This window comes from Chaetodon trifascialis, chromosome 6, assembly GCF_039877785.1.
Source record: "Chaetodon trifascialis isolate fChaTrf1 chromosome 6, fChaTrf1.hap1, whole genome shotgun sequence".
Taxonomy (NCBI): domain Eukaryota; kingdom Metazoa; phylum Chordata; class Actinopteri; order Chaetodontiformes; family Chaetodontidae; genus Chaetodon; species Chaetodon trifascialis.
The window spans coordinates 26,695,636-26,718,854 of NC_092061.1; the positions used below are offsets into that span (position 1 = coordinate 26,695,636).

General features: G+C 42.4%; 2 protein-coding genes across 2 annotated transcripts; one reads left to right on the plus strand and one right to left on the minus strand.

Annotated features, from left to right (window-relative positions):
• Window positions 1-280: 280 nt before the first annotated feature.
• On the plus strand, window positions 281-12,339 carry ppm1f (protein phosphatase, Mg2+/Mn2+ dependent, 1F). The gene is made up of 8 exons (XM_070965169.1): window positions 281-331; window positions 1,187-1,442; window positions 3,105-3,235; window positions 3,804-4,006; window positions 4,185-4,373; window positions 5,528-5,671; window positions 7,071-7,164; window positions 8,262-12,339. The coding sequence occupies exons 2-8, from the start codon at window positions 1,279-1,281 to the stop codon at window positions 8,651-8,653; spliced, it is 1,317 nt and encodes a 438-aa protein (XP_070821270.1). The 5' UTR covers window positions 281-331; window positions 1,187-1,278; the 3' UTR covers window positions 8,654-12,339.
• Window positions 12,340-16,322: 3,983 nt separating this feature from the next.
• LOC139332909 (C-X-C motif chemokine 10-like) lies at window positions 16,323-17,671 on the minus strand. Its single transcript, XM_070965089.1, has 4 exons — window positions 17,554-17,671; window positions 16,863-16,992; window positions 16,690-16,770; window positions 16,323-16,587 (listed from the first exon to the last, which is right to left on the minus strand). Exons 1-4 carry the CDS (start codon window positions 17,606-17,608, stop codon window positions 16,515-16,517), a joined length of 339 nt encoding a protein of 112 aa, XP_070821190.1. The 5' UTR covers window positions 17,609-17,671; the 3' UTR covers window positions 16,323-16,514.
• Between the last annotated feature and the right edge of the window lie 5,548 nt (window positions 17,672-23,219).

The window sequence follows — 23,219 nt, forward strand, 5'->3', positions numbered from 1 at the left end:
TGAAACGTCAGTGAAGCTGACGGATAAATGTTGGTGTGGCCCTTTAAATCTGCAGCGGAAGGAGGAGGGAAGCGTGATGACGTCAAGGGGTGGACCCAAGTGCGTGGGCAAACCGCAGATCTCTCAACGTTACGGACAGTCCTCTGTGATTAAAACACTGCCTTCAGTGGTTTCATCGTCAGTTGTCTCGGCGCAGGCTTGTGTCTGTGAGTTTTGTCAGTGAGTCCTTCAGTCTGTGTGTTGTCAAAGGGCGTGGCTCCTTCAGCTGCTCTGCTTTGTGTAGGCGGAACGTTACTCCGCTAAGAGACTGTGCCAGCTTAGCTAGCCTCAGGTAAGATGACTTAACAGCCGCATTCGTCTCGGGAAATTTAGACTTTCTAAACTAATTCAGTCAGTATTTACCCTAATTTTATATTGCTGAACGCTTGTATGACAGCGTCACGTCATGTTTTAGCCATTAGAAGGCTGTGGGCAATACTAGAGCAGATAAGCTGGAGCACACGGTGCCACAAACCGTAAAATCAGGCGATTCTTACATCAAAATACAAATGAACGCAGAGCTTAAAGCTGAGCAGCTGGGTTGTAGCTTTTAGTAGCCACGATGCCTTCAGTCTGGACAGCTTCAGCACATGTTTCTCCCTCTGATGTGGAAATAATAAGTGCTTATTGCACTAAAGTTAGTTACATATTCGCATTGAATTTAGCTAACGTTACATAGGAAAAGGTCGCTAGGTGCTAGCATAGTCTGCAGAGCTCTTCCCACGCAAAAGTTTGAGCAGTTTTGACTGATCACACGCAAACCTTCCGCCCCGCTCAGTGCACCGTACAGCTGACATTACTGTCTGTCTGTCTGTGTGTGTGAGGAGGAAACCGTTTGGTCTGAAGCTGATGGCTGCTTGTTGACTGTCAATAGACATGAAAACACTCTGAACAAGTCAAAGGTGTGAGATTCTTACCTAGTCTAAATTATCATACACTAAACATTTTGATTTGGTCATATATTCAGTGGCTCATAAATTTAACGTGGTAAATTTCTAAGTGAAAAGTTGTGGAGCAGCAGCAGGTGCAGCTTTTGTATTTACAATTGAGCTGTTACAACTATTTTAACTGATTGATTGTGGTGTTGCCAGATGATAATTCAAATGTCCATCTGTGATGTGTACACTGCATTCATTTTTCATCTCAGAGCCAGAGGACAGTTTGAAGCCTTTGTGAGGGTCCACCTGTGACCTGTGACCCCCGTTAACCTGAGAGCTTACTGCAGCCAGAGTCAGCGGAATGGAGGAGGAGGCCCGGAGCTTTCTGGGGAGGTTTGTGGAGGAGTTCCCAGCTGCTCTGGAGGAAGACAGTCCGCTGCCTGTCAGCCCTCTGAGCCGCAAAGTCTCTCTGGAGGAGCTGTGTGGAGAGAGCCTGGAGCTGGGCCTGAGGCTTCTGGCCGCCAGGTACGAGGGAGAAGTCCACAAAATGCATTTGTCGCTGTGAGGAAGAGCTCTGTGAGGAAGAGCTGGAAGCCATGCTTCCAAAGTAAGGGGTTCGGGATAAATCTGATGACTGACCTGCTGCATTTCTATGCAGATATATCAGACTTCTGTCTCTTGTGTTTCCATCCCGTCTCAGCCCTTTATAGTCCAGTGTTTAAATCACTGTGAATGTACATTGTCTACATGTGATACTTGTACTGTACTTAAATGCATCAGAATAGAAAAATGGCTGTTAGACAGGTTTGTTAGTTTCACATCATAGTTTTTCACCATCCTGTTACCTGTAATGTATCACAGATTAAGCTGTGTTGTAAGGTGTAGTTAATACAGGAACAGTCTGTCATATTTGCATCATCTGCCCATCTTGTGCATGTGTGGCTGCATTCCTCACATTCCTGACAGCTCTGCTCTTGCCCTGCTCATTCAGCATGAATGGTTGGCTTTGCCGTTAGACTTCACACTGCAGAGGAGGACACAAGCATTAAGCTGACACTCTGTATGTGTGAAAGCAGAAACTACCAAACAAGAGAACTGCAAAAGGCTTGACCTGTAAGATAACAACAGAATATTGTCAGACTTGTGCTGTGTTCAAAGTGTCCCAGAAATGTTTTATGTCAGACTTCGTCAGATTGCGACTGTGATTTTTATGTCAAAGTGAGAGAGATTTACCTAACAAGGTGCATGTCTGAAAGAGGCTCATGAATGTGTTTTACACATTTATTACACAAGATGATTTTCAGGCCAAATGCAGCTGACTGTTCCAAATCAGTGCAAACCAGTGAGGAGGATGAGCTTTTTTCATGGCTGTGGTGTCTGGTAAGAAAGGCCTTTATATAACGCCAAATCACAGCTAAAGCTGTCTCATACACACTTTCCATATGGAGCAGGTCTAGACCATACACTACTGTAGAGACCCAACACTTCCAACATGAGCAAGCGCCTCCTTGGCAGCAAGGAAACACTTCCTTTGAACAGGCAGAAACCCCCAACAGGACCAGGCTCTGGGTGGGGTTGGTTTCAGAGAGAGGGAGAGTGGGAGAGAGATGGCATCTCATGTTTTTGCTTTCATTAGCTCTGTTTGTGTGTGCGTTGTATGAGGTCATTACTCTCAGTTTTTACCTTGTTGTTTTCTCGTGATGAAGAGCCGCACACCAGCTGTTGGTGAACTTTCAACCTCAGCTGAAGTAGGAAAATACAAGATAAAAAAGTGAGAATTATTGCCTTGTATGCTCTCTCCTCTGCTCACGTTTTCTTTTTCAGAAGTATGCCCTGTGAGGAAGCCTTCATATCCTGTCTGCAGAAGCACTATTGTTCTCCCCACTTCCTGTTTCTTCAGCTCAGTCTTGTCTGCCAGAGAAATGTAATTCTGTAAAGGAAAAGGAGTGACAGATGACAGAGTTGATCTCACAGGTGGACAGTCATGCAATGAGCATTGGTCTTGGTCCAGTTCTATTTTACCCATTTGTGTTTGTTTATTTCCATACTGAGGGTATTCGGTCATCTCTGGCTGTATGATTGTGTATCACTGGGCTGAAAAGTCTGGTGACAGAAATAAATCCTATATCATGTTCAGATCTTGACAAAGTACTCAACATGTATTTCTGCTTGGCCTTGTTGGTTCAGGGGTGCTCCTGCAGGCCTCAGTGCCCTCCTGTGCCAAGCAGCGCTGTCCCAACTACTGCAGAACGACCTTTCACCTTTTCACTGCCTCCAGGAAGCTGAGGTCAACCAGGAAGAAGAACAGGAAGTAGTCTGTAAGTATTTAATTTGAAGCTCATTTTGTGCTGCTGTTCGATTGTATTATGTTATTTTGAGGGGTGTCTCTAATATTTACTCTACCCTCATTGGTCTAAATGGGATGTCTGTTGCCAGGACAGAACACAGCAATAAATCTCCACTGCCACTTGGGAGCAGTGTCAGAGTCAGAAACTGTAAACGGAATACTGACATATTGAATCCTTGAAAAGTTGTTATGACAAATAGTTGCAACAGTTGCATATTTACACATCCAGCAGGTACAAGGCAACATTATAATTCATTTGGAGTCATGTTTGTGTCCACCTGAGAAACATATCTGTCTCTATAGCAGTTAAATGCTCCATGTTCACCAGCTATTTGTTCAGTTTGTCTGTCTGCTGTGTGGTGCTGAGCAGGTACTGTTCAGTATGTTTATCAGAGCTTTTTCACTGAAAACAGCTGCCTGTTGGAAACCAGGTCAATGAGAGTGCATCCTCTGTCAGGCATTCTACTGTGTATACTGATAGGAAAAAGTAGTCAGAACCAAAAGGCTATGATTGATTTCTTGTTTGTTTAATCCTTCAGTACTTCAGTCAGTGGCAGTCCAACGTCTCTTCCTCAACAAGCTGATACATGTGGCACTGGCATGGCATCAAAACTTCCCCAAGCTCCCACCTGCCCCCTCTCAGTTCCTCTACTGCTCTGTTCATGCCATCAAGAACACGAGGAGGAAGATGGAGGACAAACACTTGGCCTTGGCTGAGTTCAACCAGCTCTTTGGAATCCAGGTACAAGACCTCAGTGCAACACTAACCAGCGCCTACCACTGCTTATCTTGTCGTTTTATTCACGATTCCAAAAACTGCAGCAATCCTCCGACACTTTCAAGATGAATACAAATGTATCTAACACAATGTATCAAACACAGTGTATCAGACTTTTTTGATGTCTTTCTTTCTCTCTCAGGACGGAGTGGAGCGTGCCTACTACGCTGTGTTTGACGGCCATGGAGGGGTGGACGCTGCCACCTACGCTGCCACTCACCTCCATGTTGCTCTGAGTAAACAGAAGACACTGAAGAGTGATGCAGCCGCAGCCTTTAAATCTGCCTTCACGCAAACAGATGACATGTTCAAGGGCAAAGCCAAGAGAGAGGTAGTGAGGCAGCACTGCTCCAACATCCTGAACACACAGGTTTCAAATGACATATGCTCCATCACACACAAGTAGATGACATCAGATGCTGTGAGACTTGCTGTTTCGGTTTTAATTCCCTCTCAAAACTTTGTCTCTGGATGTGTAGTTATTAATTGATCCTAATCTGCATTTTAATCCATGCCTATTATTATGCTCTGCAAGGACTGGCTCAAAGAAAAAAGACACATTACTAACCTCAGGAGGGATATCCAACAGCTCGAAGCAAACAGTGTACACAAGCATTTCAAATATTTCAAATTGCTGGTACCTTCAGTACTCATAGTCATCCCACCAACTCAATACCCTAAAATATTAGAACGCTAAAAAGAGAACATAGAAGAGCTGAACGCCAGTGGAACAATTCTAAACTTTAAGTTCATCAACTCCATACATGGGAGGTATCATCTTCATTTCCGTCACGAGTGGGAGGAGTCAAGAGTGGGAGGCCCTCTTACTTTCCCAGTCTCATTGCCTCTAATAGGTACAACAGTCCAGAAAACTCTGCCACAGCTACTGTTTGTGCTATCTGTATAGAGTACTGGGAGAGGTTATTATATAACTTCGTTGGAAACATAGAAGCATCAAAGCATCATTGACTCCTGCAGGGGCACTTCTACCTTCACCTCAGCCCTCGCCCTCCATCACGTCAGTCCATTCTTTGCACTGTGAATGGCCTGGTTCCAGACTGAGTGTAACTTCTCCTTAAGAAACCTGGTACAGATCCAGCAACCCCCATAACCACCGTCCTATATCCAAATCACCTTTGGTTTCAAAAATTGTTGAAAAAGTGGTTGCTAAGCAACTTTTAGAAATAATGGAGGGAAAGAATTTATTAGACAAATTCCAGCCCAGCATCAGATAAGGCCTCAGTACAGAAACAGTATTTTGTGAGGCACCTTTTAACTCTGGTTTTCAAAGGCACTACAGAAATAAAGTTTGTTGTGATTATTACTGATAATAACAACAGCAATAATAATTGATTACGTGTGTGTGTGTGTGTGTGTGTGTGTGTGTGTGTGTGTGTGTGTGCGTGTGTGCGTGTGTGTGTGCGTGCGTGCGTGCGTGCGTGCGTGCGTGCGTGCGTGCGTGCGTGCGTGCGTGCGTGCGGTCAGCGTCTGCGGAGTGGCTCTACAGGCGTGGCAGTGCTGATCCAGGGTCAGGAGCTGACTGTAGCCTGGCTGGGAGACTCTCAAGCAGTACTGGTCAGAAAGGGACAAGCTGTAACACTGATGGACCCCCATAAACCAGACAGAGAGGTAGGCATGTCTCTCACACACACACACACACACACACACACACACAGAACATTCTCTGTGACCTGGAATTTCAGGGTGTCTTGTATCCCAGAGACCAACAGGGAAGGTCAAAATAAACAAGGTCACTTAACAGGAATATAGAATGTATATTTCAATATTGTTTACGGAACGCATTTTCCAAAATGGCACATCAACAGACCAAACTGATGTAGCCAAGTTAAGTCAAGGGAAAATAAACCAGGCTATATCTCTTTTTAAAGATGCTGACATTGACAGACAGACAGAGCTCTCTGGGCATGTTGCTGAATTTGTCTGTTTGTCTGTGATAATGACATTTGCTGGACAAAAGCTTTCAGCTTTTCCAGACAAAGCAAAAGTTTGTAGCAAAAATAACTCAGATCTTGTGTCTGTATTCCACTTTTTTCCCCTCTAGTGTCAGGAAGCTAAATGCCCACCGAAATGCTGAAAATCGGTTATTTCAGTGAAGCTGCAGGGGGTCAGTGGGGTACAGAGCTGTCTCACAGTTAATACACACTTGAGCCAACACAGCCTTGATAATAAGCTTACCATTCTTGGTTATATCCTGCTGATCAATTGTTTTGAACCCTGGTGTAACAATTCTCCACCTAGTGATAGTCAGGTATTGTGTCTGGGGGCTGCTTCCTACCGCTTCCTGTTTTAACCCCTTGATTTTATCCCTCTATTTTTCATTGTGAATCACACCGTAGTGTCTGGATGCAGAACTGCCTGTGTCTATAAGCGCTCTGTGTGCTGAAGGTTGAGGGGTGCTCAGAACAAACTAGTTTGTACTCTGTGCCATCTGACCACAGCTAAGAGCAGAAGTGTTTATACCTGTGTTTGAATGGCTGCACTGAAAAAAAGGGGTTTCCTTTGAAGCATACTGACCCCCTAAGGATGGCAGTGCTGGTCAGTTGGTTTGTCTGTCCTTGTGACTCTTGGCTTGGCAAAGAGAGATATCTCAACAACTACTGGCAGATGGTCATGAAATTTGCTGTGGTTATTTATGGTTCCTTGAAAATGCTTCCTGCTTATTCTGATCAGCCAAAGCCAGAAAGACCTTTTCTGCTCCACCACCAGAGGGCCAAAGGTTCCATATATAAACCTCTAATCCACCGTCAGGTCAAATTCTTTTTTGGTTTGGTGATCCCTGACCTTCCCATTAACACCACCCATGGATTGTATGGCACCACCCTTAGGTATTAGGTATACTGTAGGTGTAATGACTGTTGAACCCTCCAGGGACAGGTGACAGTCATATGACACGTGGAGTTAGAATTCACCTGGCAGTGAAGCTAGTTACTGCACACCTTCAGATAAAATGAATGGTGGGGATTTGATGACATGCTGAAGCTGCTCTCTCTTGTCCTCTACTGTCCAGGATGAGAAACAGAGAATTGAGGATCTTGGTGGCTGTATCACTTTCATGGGCTGCTGGCGTGTTAATGGAACGTATGCTGTATCCAGAGCTATAGGTAAGTCAATCACAACCAACAAGAACAGAGCAAAATGTGCTTGTGTGACATCCCTGTTTTCATTGTGGGCTTAATACAGTAAATTCTCACATAGTGACCTTTATTTACCTCAGTGACTCAAAAAAAATAAAAACACTAGCCTGCCAGCTGCCCGTCCTGTTGTACTTATCTTATATACTTAGGGTTTTCTTTCATTTAAATGCTGTTGAGATACCTAACCTTTGTCTAATTCTGAGAATGAATCATGTTACATTTACTAATTAACCAACATTATGAGGCAGGCTACACTTCCAAAAAGTCATACCTCATTTACATTCCTTTCTTAAGATATGCTCTTCTTATATTGCCAATAGACTGAAAAGAGGTAGAATTATGTTTTGAGTGGAGTGTCCCTCTTATTTTTGTAAAACCGTGATATAATATTGTCACAGTAAACAATAAAAAAAAATGGCGATATAAATTTAGGTCATATCACTCACCCCTTGTGTCAGCCCTGATGGGTGACCTGTACAGGGTGTACCCTCTCTCACTCAGTGTCTGCTGTGATAATCTAAAAGATCTGTGGGTACAGCGAATGGATAGTTCAGAGATGCTGTGATTTGAACCGTGGGTGTTCTGTGTTGTAGACTGAGTAGAGCTGTGCATGGCACACAGTGGACACAGAATATACCTGGGTCATGAATAACTGAGATCAAACTTCAAATATAACCTTCTCCTCACTTGTGTCTACACTACAACTCTTGTTTTTTTTTCTTTTCCTCTGTTTGCTAAGGATGTGTTCTGCAGGCATTTGATTCCTTCTGTTAGACATTTAGGAAAACTTCTGGTATTTTTCTAGTGTCATTTACACTGCAATCTGCTACTCAGCTGACATATGTGCTGACACTGATATTATCTCTGAAAAGCCAAAGAAATCCAGTCATTTTAGCCCAGCCTATTGGGTTCTTGTGTGTAAGATTGTTAAGATAGCCTGTGAGGACCATTCTAACAGTTCACCTGTTGATTTAATAGCCTGGACTGAGTCAGCCTGAGGAGGTAGGCCCGACTGCTGTATGTATCTGCAGCTGCTAACTGCATATTCTGCATCACTGTTCCAGGTGACTTTGATCAGAAGCCCTATGTGTCTGGAGATGCTGACTGCTCGATAACCCAGCTGCTCGGGGATGAGGACTACATACTTCTGGCGTGTGATGGCTTCTTTGATGCAGTCAAATCTTCAGAGGTTCCACATCTAGTCCTGGATGCACTCCAACAGCCTGGTGACCATGAGGGTGGGGCAGACACTCCACTGGAACAGTCTGAGGATGCTGTTGGACTAAGAGTCGCTCAACAATTGGTAGGTCATGCTAAGGCAGCCGGTTCTAGTGATAACATAACAGTCATTGTGGTGTTCCTCCGTCCGCCGGAGCAGTTGCTGGCTCAGGACTCCACCACAGGAACTGCACAAGCTTCTCGGGACTCCTCTTCCCAAGATGCACCACAGCAGTGAAGGAGGAGGTCTGCTGCCCAGACACCACTGTGCCAAGCTACTGCCTGACTCAGCATTTTCAGGTGCTGTCAGACATGATTTGATGCAAACAACACACATGAACACAGCAGGGTGTCATCACTATGTCACTGCTTTAGAGGAAAAGTATTGATTCAGCTGTATGTAGACCAGATCATCTAAAATGGTCTGCTAGATGATGCAGGGCCAAATTAACCTGCTAGGGTTCCAGAGGCAAAACTGAGCAGTGGGCCCCTAGTGAGACCTCAACATGGTCCCCCAACCCAGAAACCAACCAGCACTCCTGCACTGGACTTCTGCCTGCTCCAGGCTAAACATTAACATTAATTTGCTTCTAAGGATATGCCCCATGTGAGCATCAAATCAACTTTTTGTTTGTGTGTCTTGGAAAAATATGATGTCCTGGTTTTAACCTCAGTATTGATCATCTCGTGGTCAAGTGACATTGACTCATTTGAAAGGGCTTTGTGTTTTTGTGGGAAGTACGTTCTCTGTTCAAAATACTCTCCATTCATATCTCTTTTAAAAGAAATAGTGCCAACATAAGCCTTGCAAGCATTTAAACTTTGTTTCTGTTATATCACATTCGACTTTGACAGATGTATGTTTGTGAAATGAAAGTCTTATTGATTGACTCATTTGGGGAAGCAAAGGAAGGCCTTAATGATTTCAGTTTTATAAGCACTTCAGCTCCTAATTGTGAGTCAATTTAATCACTACAGAATACATAATGTTGAAATTTAAACATTGCTGAATTTATAGCACTGAAATACTTCCATTTGTACGTTCATTGTTTGTAGTTTATACAGTATGCTTCACTTTTAATGTTTTAAGACAAGTTTGAAGATGAGGACTAATTGATCTTAAACAAACATAACGCTGTCTCAGGTCACGTTGGCTCAAGGTACTGGAGTGTAAACTTTCCCAAATCCAATGAATATCTTGACAGAGCTGCTAATGTTAGCCTGACTCTTCTCTTGCTAGGTTACTACATTAGGTAGAAAGCCAGCTAGCTATACATGTTAATTTTGCCAGTGTTGGAGCAGATAAACATAAAGTTTCATTCAGTCCTGGAGGTGTGTATGAGAAAACACTTATGTGTTCCCTTTTGTGACACTTTCTCCTCACACCAATAAGAAATCCATCACTTCTGTTACACCGGGGTGGGGCTGCATTGCTGTGCCTGTAAAGCCCCTCGTCCATCTTTTCCTCTTCAGATTGCCTCAGTGCGGTTTCCATGGCCTCAAATCTTATGGCTAATCATGGACCGAAGCCTTGGTACCTCTCACCATAAACAAATCTAGAACTCCCACATGCACTCTCCTGTGCAAATTCTCCTTTCTCTCGACACCATCCAGCCCTTGTCTTCATTAAGTCTTGTTATTATTCTTCATGTGATTCAGTTTCAGAGCCTCACATTTCCCAAAAATAGGATGCAAGTTTTCCCGACCATTGTTACAGAGCCAACATTGTGGCTTTCCATCTGTTTCTGCTGATACAGGATACCTCAGCATGTAGAGCATGAGCCCTCTCACCAGGTTGAAGGGTACAGGGGACAAGACATCACCCTGTTTGACCCCTCTTCACAGCCAAATCCTCCCGGATTCGCTCTTTTTAGTATTTCCTCTTAGGGCAGTCTTAAAGAGTCTGCAGTGAGTTACCGTATCTCTTTGTTTGAGCACTTTTTTTTTTGTTCCGTTTGTTTACCCTCATTCTCAGAGCAACCTGGGTATTCAATGCATCCCCTCTGTTGCTTGTGCATCTGACAAGCTTTAACTAGTCCTCAGATTAGTTTGCCAGAGAAGGCTGGACCGATCAGAACTGGACAGCTAACTTCCATTAATCATTCACCTTATTGATCAGTGTTGTCTATCTGCCTTTGCAACATTTTGGAAGATTTCAGCAGTCGGCCAACTTTACAACCTTTGTGTCCCATCGAAGGCAGCCATCTTTTCTGACACCATGAGGGCCCGGGGCACTCACCTGCTTCATCTATTTCAGTGCTTCATTGGATCGGCCAACGTGGGCAGCAGAAAGGGGCCGTTTCTGCTTCAGTTTGGGAGGCGAATGGACCTAAACCTTTAAATTTGCCCTCCACTTTCCATATATCCTATTACCAATTTGTACTTTGTACCAATTTAGGATCCAGCTGACAAGTGGAGTGCCCCTCTCCATAGAGAATCCTTCATGTACATTGTCTGCATGATCTTGTACCAGGACTTCTTTGTCTGTTTGAAACCTCCAACTGGTGGAGCAACGGCCGCCCAAGTGCCTTTGGTCTTTTGTTCCTCTGGAGTCGTTTGACTATCTGCGAGATACTAACTTCTCCCACCTCAGCTTTCAGGCATCCATTAAAGCAGGTTTTCACTTTGCAACCTCCAGTCGCGGGGGAAGCAGGACCCCGGAAGTCCTCAGCTGTTGAGGCAACTGGGGACTTGACCGCTGCTTCGCGTGACACTTTCCTCTGACCTTTACACTTCTCTCTGATCTGTGTATGAAAGGATCATTTTAGAGAGATTTTAATTTAATTATTCAATATTCAGTAGTGATTAAATTTCACTAATAGGTTCATTGGCTTATAAGATAAATGTAAGATAAATCTTTTCAGCTTTTCTTTGCTTCCATAGTTTCTATGCCAGACAGAAAAGGTCGCCTCCTCGTGACCTCTGTACTACTATGACAGGTCTGTTACCTTTTTCTGGCCTAAAAGCTCAGCGTTGGGTTTTTGTCTCTTTTTTTGGTCAAGCTTTAGTTCTCATCCATTAAATCTCATCTATATGTTCTCTATGCATCATCAGTATTAAATGGAATTTTTGGATTGCACTCTGTGTCTTGGAGCTCACGGATGCAACAAATCTCATTATTTTGGGTTCTGCAGTGGGATCGGACTTACACTGACATCATTAATGTGCTTTCATTTAAGTGTTTTCTCCCAAGCAGCTGTAACTGTGCCTTTACCAATCATGACTCAATGAAATGCCTCGGAAATCTCTTACTGTGTGCCGTGCTGCAGTGGGTAGTTGTAGTGTTCCTTAAGGGAAACTGAACTCTCACAGAAGCTATTGTCAACTTCAGTCATCATAAAGTGAGCTGAATCAGTTGATCTCTAATGCCAAGCACTCAGACTGTTAAAAGTGTTTTACACTGTGCACCTTGCAGGAAACAACTTGGATAAGTAAACTTGGTCAGTAAATCTTGATTTGCCTCTGAGCTGTAAATTTGACCTACTGTAGTGAAAAGCTGTTGATGGTCTGTTTTTAATTGCTGGAATGCAGTACCTGCTATTCCTGAGCTTCATCCAGGAAGAACTAAATGACACAAGGATCACAGAGAGGCAACAGCATCGTCAGTATTTTTGTTTTCAAGTGGTGCAAGTGTGCCAAAACTACATACATATGCAGCGTGCTGACCAAAGGGAGTATTGTTGTGGAACGTGTAGCTTGATCTGCTCAATCACAAACTAACAGTATTTCTGACTCCTGTGTTTCGTTTTTTATATTTTTAATTAACAGTTCTTAGTCCTGCGTTACTGGGAACATTAATATCAGCTGTAACAATTTGGGGACTTAATTATACACTCTAATATTTTGTTTTCCTGACAAGATACTGTTGTGTGCTGTTTTATGTAATATTTAATGTAACAGCTGAATTAAAAGCAAAGAAAATGGAAAATATCGAGGATGTGTGTGGTAATTGTTTCAAGCAAAGTGAATGCTATTGATGCTAAGTACCCACACATTCTGTGGTGCTATATGAGAAGTATGGATAGAATAGAAAGAAGAAGAAGAAGAAACTGTACTTTATTAATCACACACAACAATGCAATTCAATTCAATTCAATATTCCTTTATTCGTCCCTCGAGGGGAATTTCGAATTTCACAGCAGCATCAATAACAGAATAGAATATTGAAAGACAAAGTGCATGCAGTTAACACAAAGTATATACGAAAGGGTGTACCGGGAATAGTATTTACAGACGTTTATGTCCTAAAATATTGCACAGTTTACAGAAAAATATTGCACAGATTACAGGCTTTTATGTACTGAAATATTGCACAGATTATTGCCCAGGTTATTGCACAGATTGTTTCCCAAAAATTGTTCAGTTCAGTTATCGCACAGAATGTTATGCAGATTATTGTACCGCCTACTTGGAGCAGTTTCTATTGTAAAGTCTGATGGCTGCAGGAAGGAAAGACCTGCGATACCGCTCCTTCACACATGTAGCATCCTGTCACTGATGGAGCTCCTCAGTGCAGTGAGTGTGTGTTGGAGGGGGTGGGAGTCATTGTCTGTCATGGAGGACAGCTTGGCTGTCATCCTCCTCTCCCCCACCTCCTCCACCTGTTCCAGAGGGCATCCCAGGACAGAGCTGGCCTTCCTGATGAGTTTGTCCAGCCTCTTCCTGTCAGCTGCTGTGATGCTGCTCCCCCAGCAGACTACACCATAGAACAAGACAGAGGCTACAACAGAGTCATAGAAGGTCTTCAGGAGTGCCCCCTGCATCCCAAAAGACCTCAGCCTCCTGAGCAGGTAGAGTCTGCTCTGTCCTTTGCACTACATGCACACACGCCATGCTTATGTGAAATTAATTCTCCGCATTTGACCCATCCATCCATCGTTCCTCCGCAGCAGACCAGGAGCGGTGGGCTGCCAGCAGACAGCAGCGCCCAGGGATCCTTTTTGTCACCATTGGTCAGGCGGTGATCTTCTTGCAGGTTTTTAGTGGGGGTTATTAAAGGAGAACACCCCGGGTGAACACCCACAGCAGGATTTGAACCGGGACCTTCTAGCTGTGAGTCGAGCCACCGTGCCACCCTAAATGATACAAATATAAGAATTATTGCTGACATAACTGATGTGATCTCTTCAACTCTCATCAATCATTATGAGGTATTCAGTGGCTAAAACTTGAAGCATTTCATTATTCTTGAGAGATTTCTGATGAATGTTTTCCATTTTACCACCAAACTAATAAAGTTTGATTTGTTGATATTAATTAACCATTTGTTTGGATTGAACCATTCTGCTTAACAGCCAAACCACAGTTAGCTTCTTTCATCTATGAAAGTTTGAATGCTTCAAATATCAATGAAGAAACTATGTTGGATATAGTTGGTAGATTATTTAGACAAATAAGGAATAGCAATGGCCCAAGAATGCACCTCAGGTGAACACTTGGACTTTTCTTCCACTTCATATACAGTAGTAATTTAAATGAAGCCAATGCATGAAGTGTACCACCTAATATATCATTTGTGTTGTGATGGAAAATGATCTTCAAGGCAGCACTATGAGTTCTAGTCAAAACCCTCAGCTGCATAAGATCTGAGGATCATAGGAAATGAGACTTGATGAAATATTTCTGACTCAGTACTGTAGGGTCACATATTGTGGCTCAGCACACCTTCAAGTTTTCATTTTAAACACATGCAGAAATGGTTTTCCCGCTTTGGTGTGGAAGAACTTGGCTGGCCTGCACAGAGCCCTGACCTCGACCCCATCCAGCACCTTTGGAATGCTGACCGTGAGCCAGATCTTATCACCCAACGTCAGTGTTGGACCTCACTGGTGCTCATGTGTCTGAATGCAGCCGGGTGCCAACATGTTAGCTGATTAATGCTGCTAGGAAAAGTTTTAAAGAAGACTCAGGAACACCGTCTGAAATTTCTAAGAGTAGATTGTTTATTGTTGCCGCAATGGACTTGAGGAGGGGGAGTGAATACCAGAGAGGAACAGAGCATTTCTGTTCCTCTCTGGTATTCACTCCCCTGGACGCGGCCTCTGTCATGATGAGACAGTAGCACAAACTCTCACTCAGATAATATGAGGTCAATATGAGGTGAGCACACAAAATGGGCATAATGTATGATAATTTCTCTAACATTTCCCACCTGTTTATACTTTATGCACAAAATCTAAAATTCTCGTAAAAATGTATTAAAAACAAAGAAAGGTAAAACCTCAAAAGATAAACATGAGTAACCAAGTCAGGATTCATGTAATAGGAAAATAAACTGAAAAAGTATAAATGACAAGATCAGGGTTCATCCATATATACAGTCAGGTAAATCAGAGTACATCTGTAACATCCGTATACTACACCTCAGTCAGATGTTCATAGTATACTTCATTTGTCATTCACTCATCGTTACAGGGTACAGACTTCAAATAGTTAGGTCATCAAGTCATCATCGTCATCAATTTGTATTTGCTGATACATCATTGTGTTCGTCATGGCGGTGTTAATCAGTCTTTGGATGAGCCCTCGCAAGCATGGTGTACAGCAACAGCCGCAAACAAAAAGGAGTACTGCTGCAACTGTAATAGAGACTAGAAAGGAAGAGATTATTCCGCTCCATCTCTCAAACCAATTCTCCATCACTCTGGTAAAAGGATCATCTACACCTGAGTTCTCTGCTAGTTCTTCTGAGAGGGCCGTTGAGCCCTGAATGGCTCTAGTGATGCTCCCGCCAGGGGCCATGTTATTTGGGATAAATGTTGTCACACATGTCACCAAACATTTTGCAGACTCCTCCTTTTTCTGCCAGGAGCATGTCTAGTGCCATTCTGTTTTGCCATGTTATTAAGCTTTTTTTCTCTAATTGTTCTGCTATGTCTTTAAATCCATCTTGGGTGTAGTTCACAAATCGCTGTTGGTTATAGTAAATGTAATTTATCCAATCTACGTTTTTGTTAATTGTAGCCCACCATACGAATAAAGATTCAAAACCTGAAATGAGTTTTATATCCATCAGCTACTCCACGGGGTACACCTATTCGGTCAATGTACACATGTGAGTCAAATGAGCCTAATGGAGTGGTGGTTGAGCGTTTCACTCTATGAAATTTGAATGTTTGTTTTGTGTAACAAGATCAGCTAGTGGCAATACATAAAATGGCATGACCAGTTTGATTAGAGCACATCTCCCCTTCCAGTCATGAGGTAGAATAGATTTGAGTGTCCTTCCTCCACAGTACCACCAGATGTCAGCACGAGAGGTGGTCCGTTTCATCAGCCATCCGTCCCGAATTCCTGCACTGTTAACAGACAGGGTCACTTTGCACCATGACAGCTCTCCCACACCTGCCCTGAGCCTTTACGTTCGATGCAGGTGTAATTACCTGCATACGGGCTGAAATAGGGTGGCCGCGTTACTGCAGTTGGAACAAATGCAAGGTGGTACAGTTATTTGGAGTGTCAGGAGAATTGAATAGTCAAAGGAAACATTGGAATCCTGTGGGATCATTCTGATGATCTAGAGAAAACGGAACTGTGTCCAATCCGAGTCAGAAATGCTCTGTTCCTCTCGGGTATTCACTCTGGACGCAGGTTCTGTCATCATGAGATAGTAGCACAAACTCTCACACAGATAATATGAGGTGAGCACATAAAATGGGCATAAAGTATAAAAATGTCACTAACAAATGCCCATATTTTTTCAGTGACATGTTTAACTATCAGAATGTGGTGGACTGTTTGGGTGTCTGCATGCTTTTGGCCATGTAAAGTATAGGACATGTAGAATGCAGTCTACAATGACTGGAGACTGTAATTTCACTGTAGATGTTGTATTTCTGTTAACATGCATGAAGCCAAACAAAACAGAGCAGAAAGTCCAATCAGGTGTGTTTCATTTTGTTTTTATTCTAAAATATATACAAATTATGTACTTGGTATCTACACATGAAGACAATTTAAATAAACACACAAAAACAGACAACATTTTGATCACTTATAGTACACCAACTAGTATTTACATGATAAAGGCAATGATGATGAAGATCTCCTTTTACAACAACAGTGTTTCAGCTCCGTCCTCTTCAGTGCAGGGGTGGAGTCTACAGCCTGGATGTGGTGTGGACACTCGTTGACCTTGAAGTCGTCGTGCTCACAGTGCTATTCTTCACATACCTGGGTCAACATATGAGACTATTAGTAAAAGCAGCAGAGATGTGTAACATTGATGGTAGTATTTCATATTAGAGACCCTGAACACTGTGAAGCTGATCTTACCTGTTCTTGCTTTTCAGTATGCGTTTTCCCAGATGTGACTGTGGGTTCACACATTTTTCCTTATTTGCTGTTGTTGTAATACTGAAGAGAAGAAAGAGCTTTGTTAGAGAGAGGCGGAACAACACAGAAGAATGAGGTGTAGAAATGTGGGTTAATTCAGCTCATTTACTCACATGATCTCCACCTGCTGACAGAAGATACTGGGTGGGTGTATGACCGGCCCTGCCTTGATGAGCTGTGGGGGAATCTTGTCGATAGAACCATTTAAACACTTGCACTTGCTAGATCTGTTGGCTGGTTGGCCTGTGGGAAGAAAGGACACAACATTGTTATTAGCTGATCATCTTTTAAGTCAGTTAGATTTCAGAATGAACATGTATCAGTGTTTGGTCAGAGAAAGGGAAAGGGCTGCCCTGCAGACAGAGCCATCGTCACAGTCAATGGGCAGAGCTGAAAGTCAGCTTAGACAGACAGACTGGGTTTATACTGGGTTTAGCAGAGCTTTTTCACTGGAAACAGCAACAGCTGAGTGATGAGACTGAAGCACAACAGTAAAGTTTTGATTTGTAAACCCAAAACAATGAGCTCAAATACGATATAACGCTCTGTATTGCTGAGAGGAGCTGCAGAGTCACCTGGTGATTCTCTGAGAGTTCATCAGTACCAGGGAGCCCTTTAACATTACACACAGTAATGTGATGCATTGTTAACATGAAAATATTGAGTGCAGCTTTAAAGGTCTATTCAAACAAAACTATAATGTCATTACAAGCAAGTGATACAAGTCCCCATTCACAACAAAACGGCCAGTTGTTCTTAGGATTCAGATCAGACAATCACAGAAAACTAAACTTTTCACAGTACCTTGTGCATAGAAGACAAGCAGGCAGGTGAGAAAGGCAAAGACAGCTGAATTCATAGTTGCGGCTGTAGACGGGTTCACACTCCAAGGTGTCTTTCTTCAGTCTGGACTCCTGATGGTGGACAGCTGCAGTGATTCATGGCTTTTATACCCTCTCAAATGATTTCTCTTTCCAGTTTGACTTTCACTTTCTCGGACTCTTCCTTTTTCCTCCAGCAAGCCCATTTCCCAGAAACACTGCTTTAGAGAATCATTTCAGTCTGCAGAAGGGCTTCTTTGTAATCATGTACACATTAGTCAAATCAATTCAATAATTTGTACAAGTTCATTCATTATGCTTGCATACAACAAAACAGATTCACAGTGAGAAAAAAATGTTTTTCACAGTCTTATTCCAATTCATTTGCAACTGTACATAATAGGCTGCTGTACGTTTATGTAATTTTAGATTAGATTAGATTCAACTTTATTGTCATTGTCAGAGTGCAACACAGAGACAACGAAATGCAGTTTAGAATCTAACCAAAAGTGCAAATAGTCACAATATCCAAAAAATATAAATACATGTACGCAGTGCAAGTGGCATGAGGTACAGTATAAACAATATGAGGTATGTGCAGGTAGTGCGAGTAATTTGTATGCAACCATAAAAACATGTGCAACATGGTATGTAAACAGGTGACATGTGCAACATGGTATGTAAACAGGTGACATGTGCAACAGGTAGTAAGTGGCAGTGCAGTAAAAAAAAGTGAACAGATGAGGTATACAGTGTATATAAAATCTAAAATCTAAAGTGATATGTGCAGTGTGCAGTATGTGCAGTATGACATGGGCTGAGTTGTAATGTTCATCTTTGTTGTAGTCTCTTGGGGTCATGCATGTGTTCCAGACTGGATTCAAATCACTGACCTGTTCATGTTAAAATTATCCAGCTGATGTTAAAGGGAATGTCTTTAGTTTCAAGGTATTTGGTCAAAAATCTAAGTATTGGAGAAATTGAAAATTTGACATGGACATTTGACATAGTGATTACAATTCATCCTAAGGGGGACATGCATGTCTGTCTGAAAATGTTTGAAAACCACAAGCAAGTCCAGGTGCCTTTGGAAAGTACCGTGACCTGAATGAATGAGAATGTTCACAGACCAATGTCTGGATCAAATGTCACAACAATCATCCAACACTTGTCGAGACATTCAAAACCACAAACGTCAACCTGTAGGCAGCACTCATTGAGATTCATTATCTGGGAACCATGAATGGCTGCACAAAAAGTCATTTCAATCCATCCCATAATTGTTGAATTATTTTAGTTTGGACCAAAGTGGTGGACTGACAGACCACAGAGCTATGCTGCTGGTATGAGCCACCTGTTTGTGTTGGTAACTGATGTGTTCTGGGTCCAGCTTTTAAGGCAAATGTTATGCCTGACTTTTTCAAGGAAAAGCCAGGGCCCATTGTGCCGGAAGCTTCATTGATTCATGTCTCAATAGGTAGGAGGAGAAGATCGGTCCATCTCTCCAGAAACATCACATCATTGAATTTAACATGTATTCCATGTCAGCCACAGTATGGTCTAAAACATAGGGATGTTGGACTTTTTAGCACATTTAAGTTAGCTCTTTAAAATGTTAGGTCTTTGGCAGGCAAATCATTCTTAATCAATGACTTTATCATCAAGCACAAGCTTTTATGTAACTAAAACTTGGTTAGGACAAGATAACGACGCAGCAGTTCTCAATGAGTCAGCCCCTCCGAATTTCAGTTTCATAGGTTTCAACATTTGTGAACTACCAGTGTCAGCTAGCACCTTTGCCACATGACCATTAACTGTGACCTCCACCACATGTTTGTGTGGTATCAATCCATTATCATTAACCTCATCCAGGTCATCGCTTTATCCGTTTGTAGGTTTCTCGCACAGTGTCTCCCACTGGCACAGTAGTGCTCCGGAAGCGCTGTCTGTAAGTCTCTTCTGTAACATTAAACTTCATCAACACTGCTGCTTTAATAGCCTCATAGGATTCTGACTGTTCCTCATCCATTCCAGCATAAGCCTCTAGAGCTTTTCCTGTCAACAAGGTGACCACTCGTGCTGCCCACTCCGTTGGCCGCCATCCCCATGTTCTGGCTATCCATTCAAATCAAACAAAAAAGCTCTCTGGATCTTCACCTTCTTTGAAATCAGGTATTCTGGGTTCCCCAATAAGTGGGCCTGCAGCCTGGGTTGGTGGAGCAGCCTGTTGTTGATTTTGGGCTGGTAGCTGTGGAGATGAGGAAACCGGTCCACTGGCTAGCAGCGCAGGAGATGAGGAGCCAGTCTGTTCAACAGGCTCAAAAGGTTCTTCAGACGTCCAGTCCTGCCTTAATTTTGGTCCCATCTCCCTTCTGAGCTGTTTAATCTGTTCGAAAAGTGCAGCTTCAGTTTGTTTAGAACGGCGCATAAAATCTCTCATTTCTTCAAAAAACCCTGGTGCCGAGAATTCTGGACTTGCAGCCCGGACTGTAACTACTTTTGGCCGTACCACTGGCTCTTCTCCACCTTCAGCAGCCATAGCTCTATCTGGTGGTGGCTCAAACTCCACTGTCCTTTCAGCATCTCCCTCCTCCATTTCTGCCAAGGTGGTTTTCCTCGGCAAATGAGGCCTTCCACATCCTCTCATTTAGTCAGTGTTGCGACACCAACTCTTCACAGGCGGAAAAAAAAAAGATCCCACTTCTGACACCAATTGTTGCAAAGTGAGGTGCAGAGGACAAAAACATCATGCAGGCAGGGAGTGATGCTGAACAAATTTAGGCAGACTTTTATTCTCTAACACACACAAAAAAACAAAAAACAAAAAGAAAACTTAACAATACCCTTTAGCTCCCATTACTCAGCTTAGAGCAGAATCTGGTGCTGCTCTTTCTGAACCAGTCCAGTCTCTCTCCCAGTGCTCTCATATATATAGTATAGGAGCCCGCCTTGCCAGTTCAAACTGACCTATCAGGTCAGCACTGCAGGAAAGAGGGTTGACAAGGTTAACCACAAACACATAATGTCCTTCTTAGCTTGCTCACACAACAAAGTCTCATTTCATTCTTCAGTGTGTTATCACAAATATCATACATTCAAAATAAGCAAATCATTTAAATATCACACAGTATTTGTCTTAATCACCCGTCATTTCATCTCTCATCCTTTTGACCAATCAAATCTAAGAATCCACCCACTCCTACAGCACATAAAAGGGCTATTGTTCAGGCGTGCTCCATCTTTGAACACCAGCACAAGATGGCCTCCACCAGCACTCACCCTCTGACAGGTTAAAACTTTGATTACCCCATGAGATTACTAGATTCTTAAAAAAATGTGCTTCTAATGCTGAGTACAATTATACAAGATTGGTATTTCTCAGTGGTGTCTGTTCACCTTACTTGAAAAACAAGGGTTTAACAAATAGTGAGGATGGTGAGGCTTCCTCACACCTTCTTAGCTGAGGAAGGTGGTGCCCTGATATTTTATTAACAAATGCAACATCAATTAAGTTAATTCCCCTACACTTTCTTTCTCTCTTTCTTTGAAATGTATGATTTTAATGTATTTTTATGCTTCTGTAAAGCACTTTGAATTGCCTGGTGTATGAATTGTGCTTTACAAATAAATTTAGCTTGCCTTGCCTTGCCTTACGACCACAGAGCACAGATTACATGAAAGTCTGAAAGACTTTGCAGAACTCTGTGTGGCAGAAATATGTGTTTTTCTTCTTTCTATTTAACACTCGCAAAAACAGCACAAGATCACAGAGACAAGCATCACATTATGAGATATAGTTTTCTGTATATCTAAACAAGAAAACATATAATAACATAATCCTTATACTGACAATCATGTTTCAGATATTAGTGTGGGTGGCTTCAAATCAAGTGAATTTTTACTTTTCTTTGCTAAGTCAGCGACAAAAAAAATTCCCATTTTGCTGATTAGGCTTTATGAATGACCTCATTTTAATTTCCTCATTGAACCTCTTCCATGGATCTTCCCACTATGTGGTTTGAGGGAAGTTGCACAACAGGACATGACAAATATGGACGTGTGCGGTGACTGAAAGTGTGACTGTACCATGCCCTGAATGATGTTGATGATGCCACAGCCTCTGGCGGTCAAAAAATGTGCTATTCTCACTGCAGCCTGCATGTAAAAGCTTTACAACTGACTGCTGTAGCTACTTTCACGTCTTATTGTAAATTTGCTGACATGCATATAAAAACACAGCATGAACAGAAGATGTACCCAGAGTTTAATTTCTTCATATTTTATCATATTTATTTTATCATATATATATATTTATTTATTTTTTTTTTTTGTTAAATTTTATCTGATTTATTTCTGGATATTGCTAGTTTTTCCATGACATGGGGAAGAATACAGAAGAAGAATGTTTGAATGGTTAAACTTTACAGTGATCATGTTATGAATGATGACTTTCATCACAGAGTGTGTTGAATTGAGCGAGGGTGCATTTTATTGCTTATCAACTTATTAATCTTTACATATGTAAGAAAAAGATTGTGCTATTTCTTCAACAGTGACATGATCTCACCCTCTTTCTTTTTCCTGAGCGGCATGCAAGACTGCTTTTTATTTTTATTTTCTCCTTGCACAAATAAGAAATCCATCACTTCTGTTACACCGGGGTGGAGGTGCATTGCTGTGCCTGTAAAACCCCTCATCCATCTTTTCTTCGTCAGATTCCCTCAGTGTGATTTCCAAGGCCTCAAATCTCATGGCTAATCAAGGACCGAAGCCTTGGTACCTTGGCATGGCGGCGCAACTCCTCCCCCTTCTCTTCTCAGTCCCACCCAGTGGCGCAACTCGGAAGGAGGGAGGGGAGAAGGCGTGGAGTGGGTTTGACACAGCCAAGTCCAATCTTCACCAATCACACCAGCTTCTCGCCTCACCTTTAACCCTTATGTGGTGTTCGGGTCAAATTGACCCGTTTCAAATTTTTACAAAAAGAAAAATGATACAAAGATATGACATTTTGACCTGAAACTCCATGGCCTTGACTTATTTTATGTGAAGAACATGTGAAAGATAAAAAAATTGACTTTACATGATACAATACCCCCTACATATTTATGTCCTTCATAGGATGTTCGGGTCAATTTGAACCGCATGCATACTATGCCTGACAGACAGACAGACAGACAGACAGACAGACAGACAGACAGACACACACACACACACACACACACACACACACACACACACACACACACACACACACAGAACACACACACACACACACACACACACACACACACACACACACACACACACAGAAACACACACACACACACACACACACACACACACACACACACACACACACACACACACACACACACAATACAAGCTTTCCCACTCTTTTTCAGACAGACAGACACAAACAGCATTAGCTTCTGGCCGGGGACCCACCGACAATGCTACAAAATATGTAGCAATAAGAAACATCAACCTTTAAAATGATTTTCTTAGTTTTATTCACTATTCAATAATTATTCCATTTGTTTAGCATAAGAATATTTTTAACTAACATGTTTTGCTTTTTTTGCTTTCCAATTTTCTGAGGCCAGTTCACTGACATGAACAGGTCAGTGATTTGATTCCAGTCTGGAACAC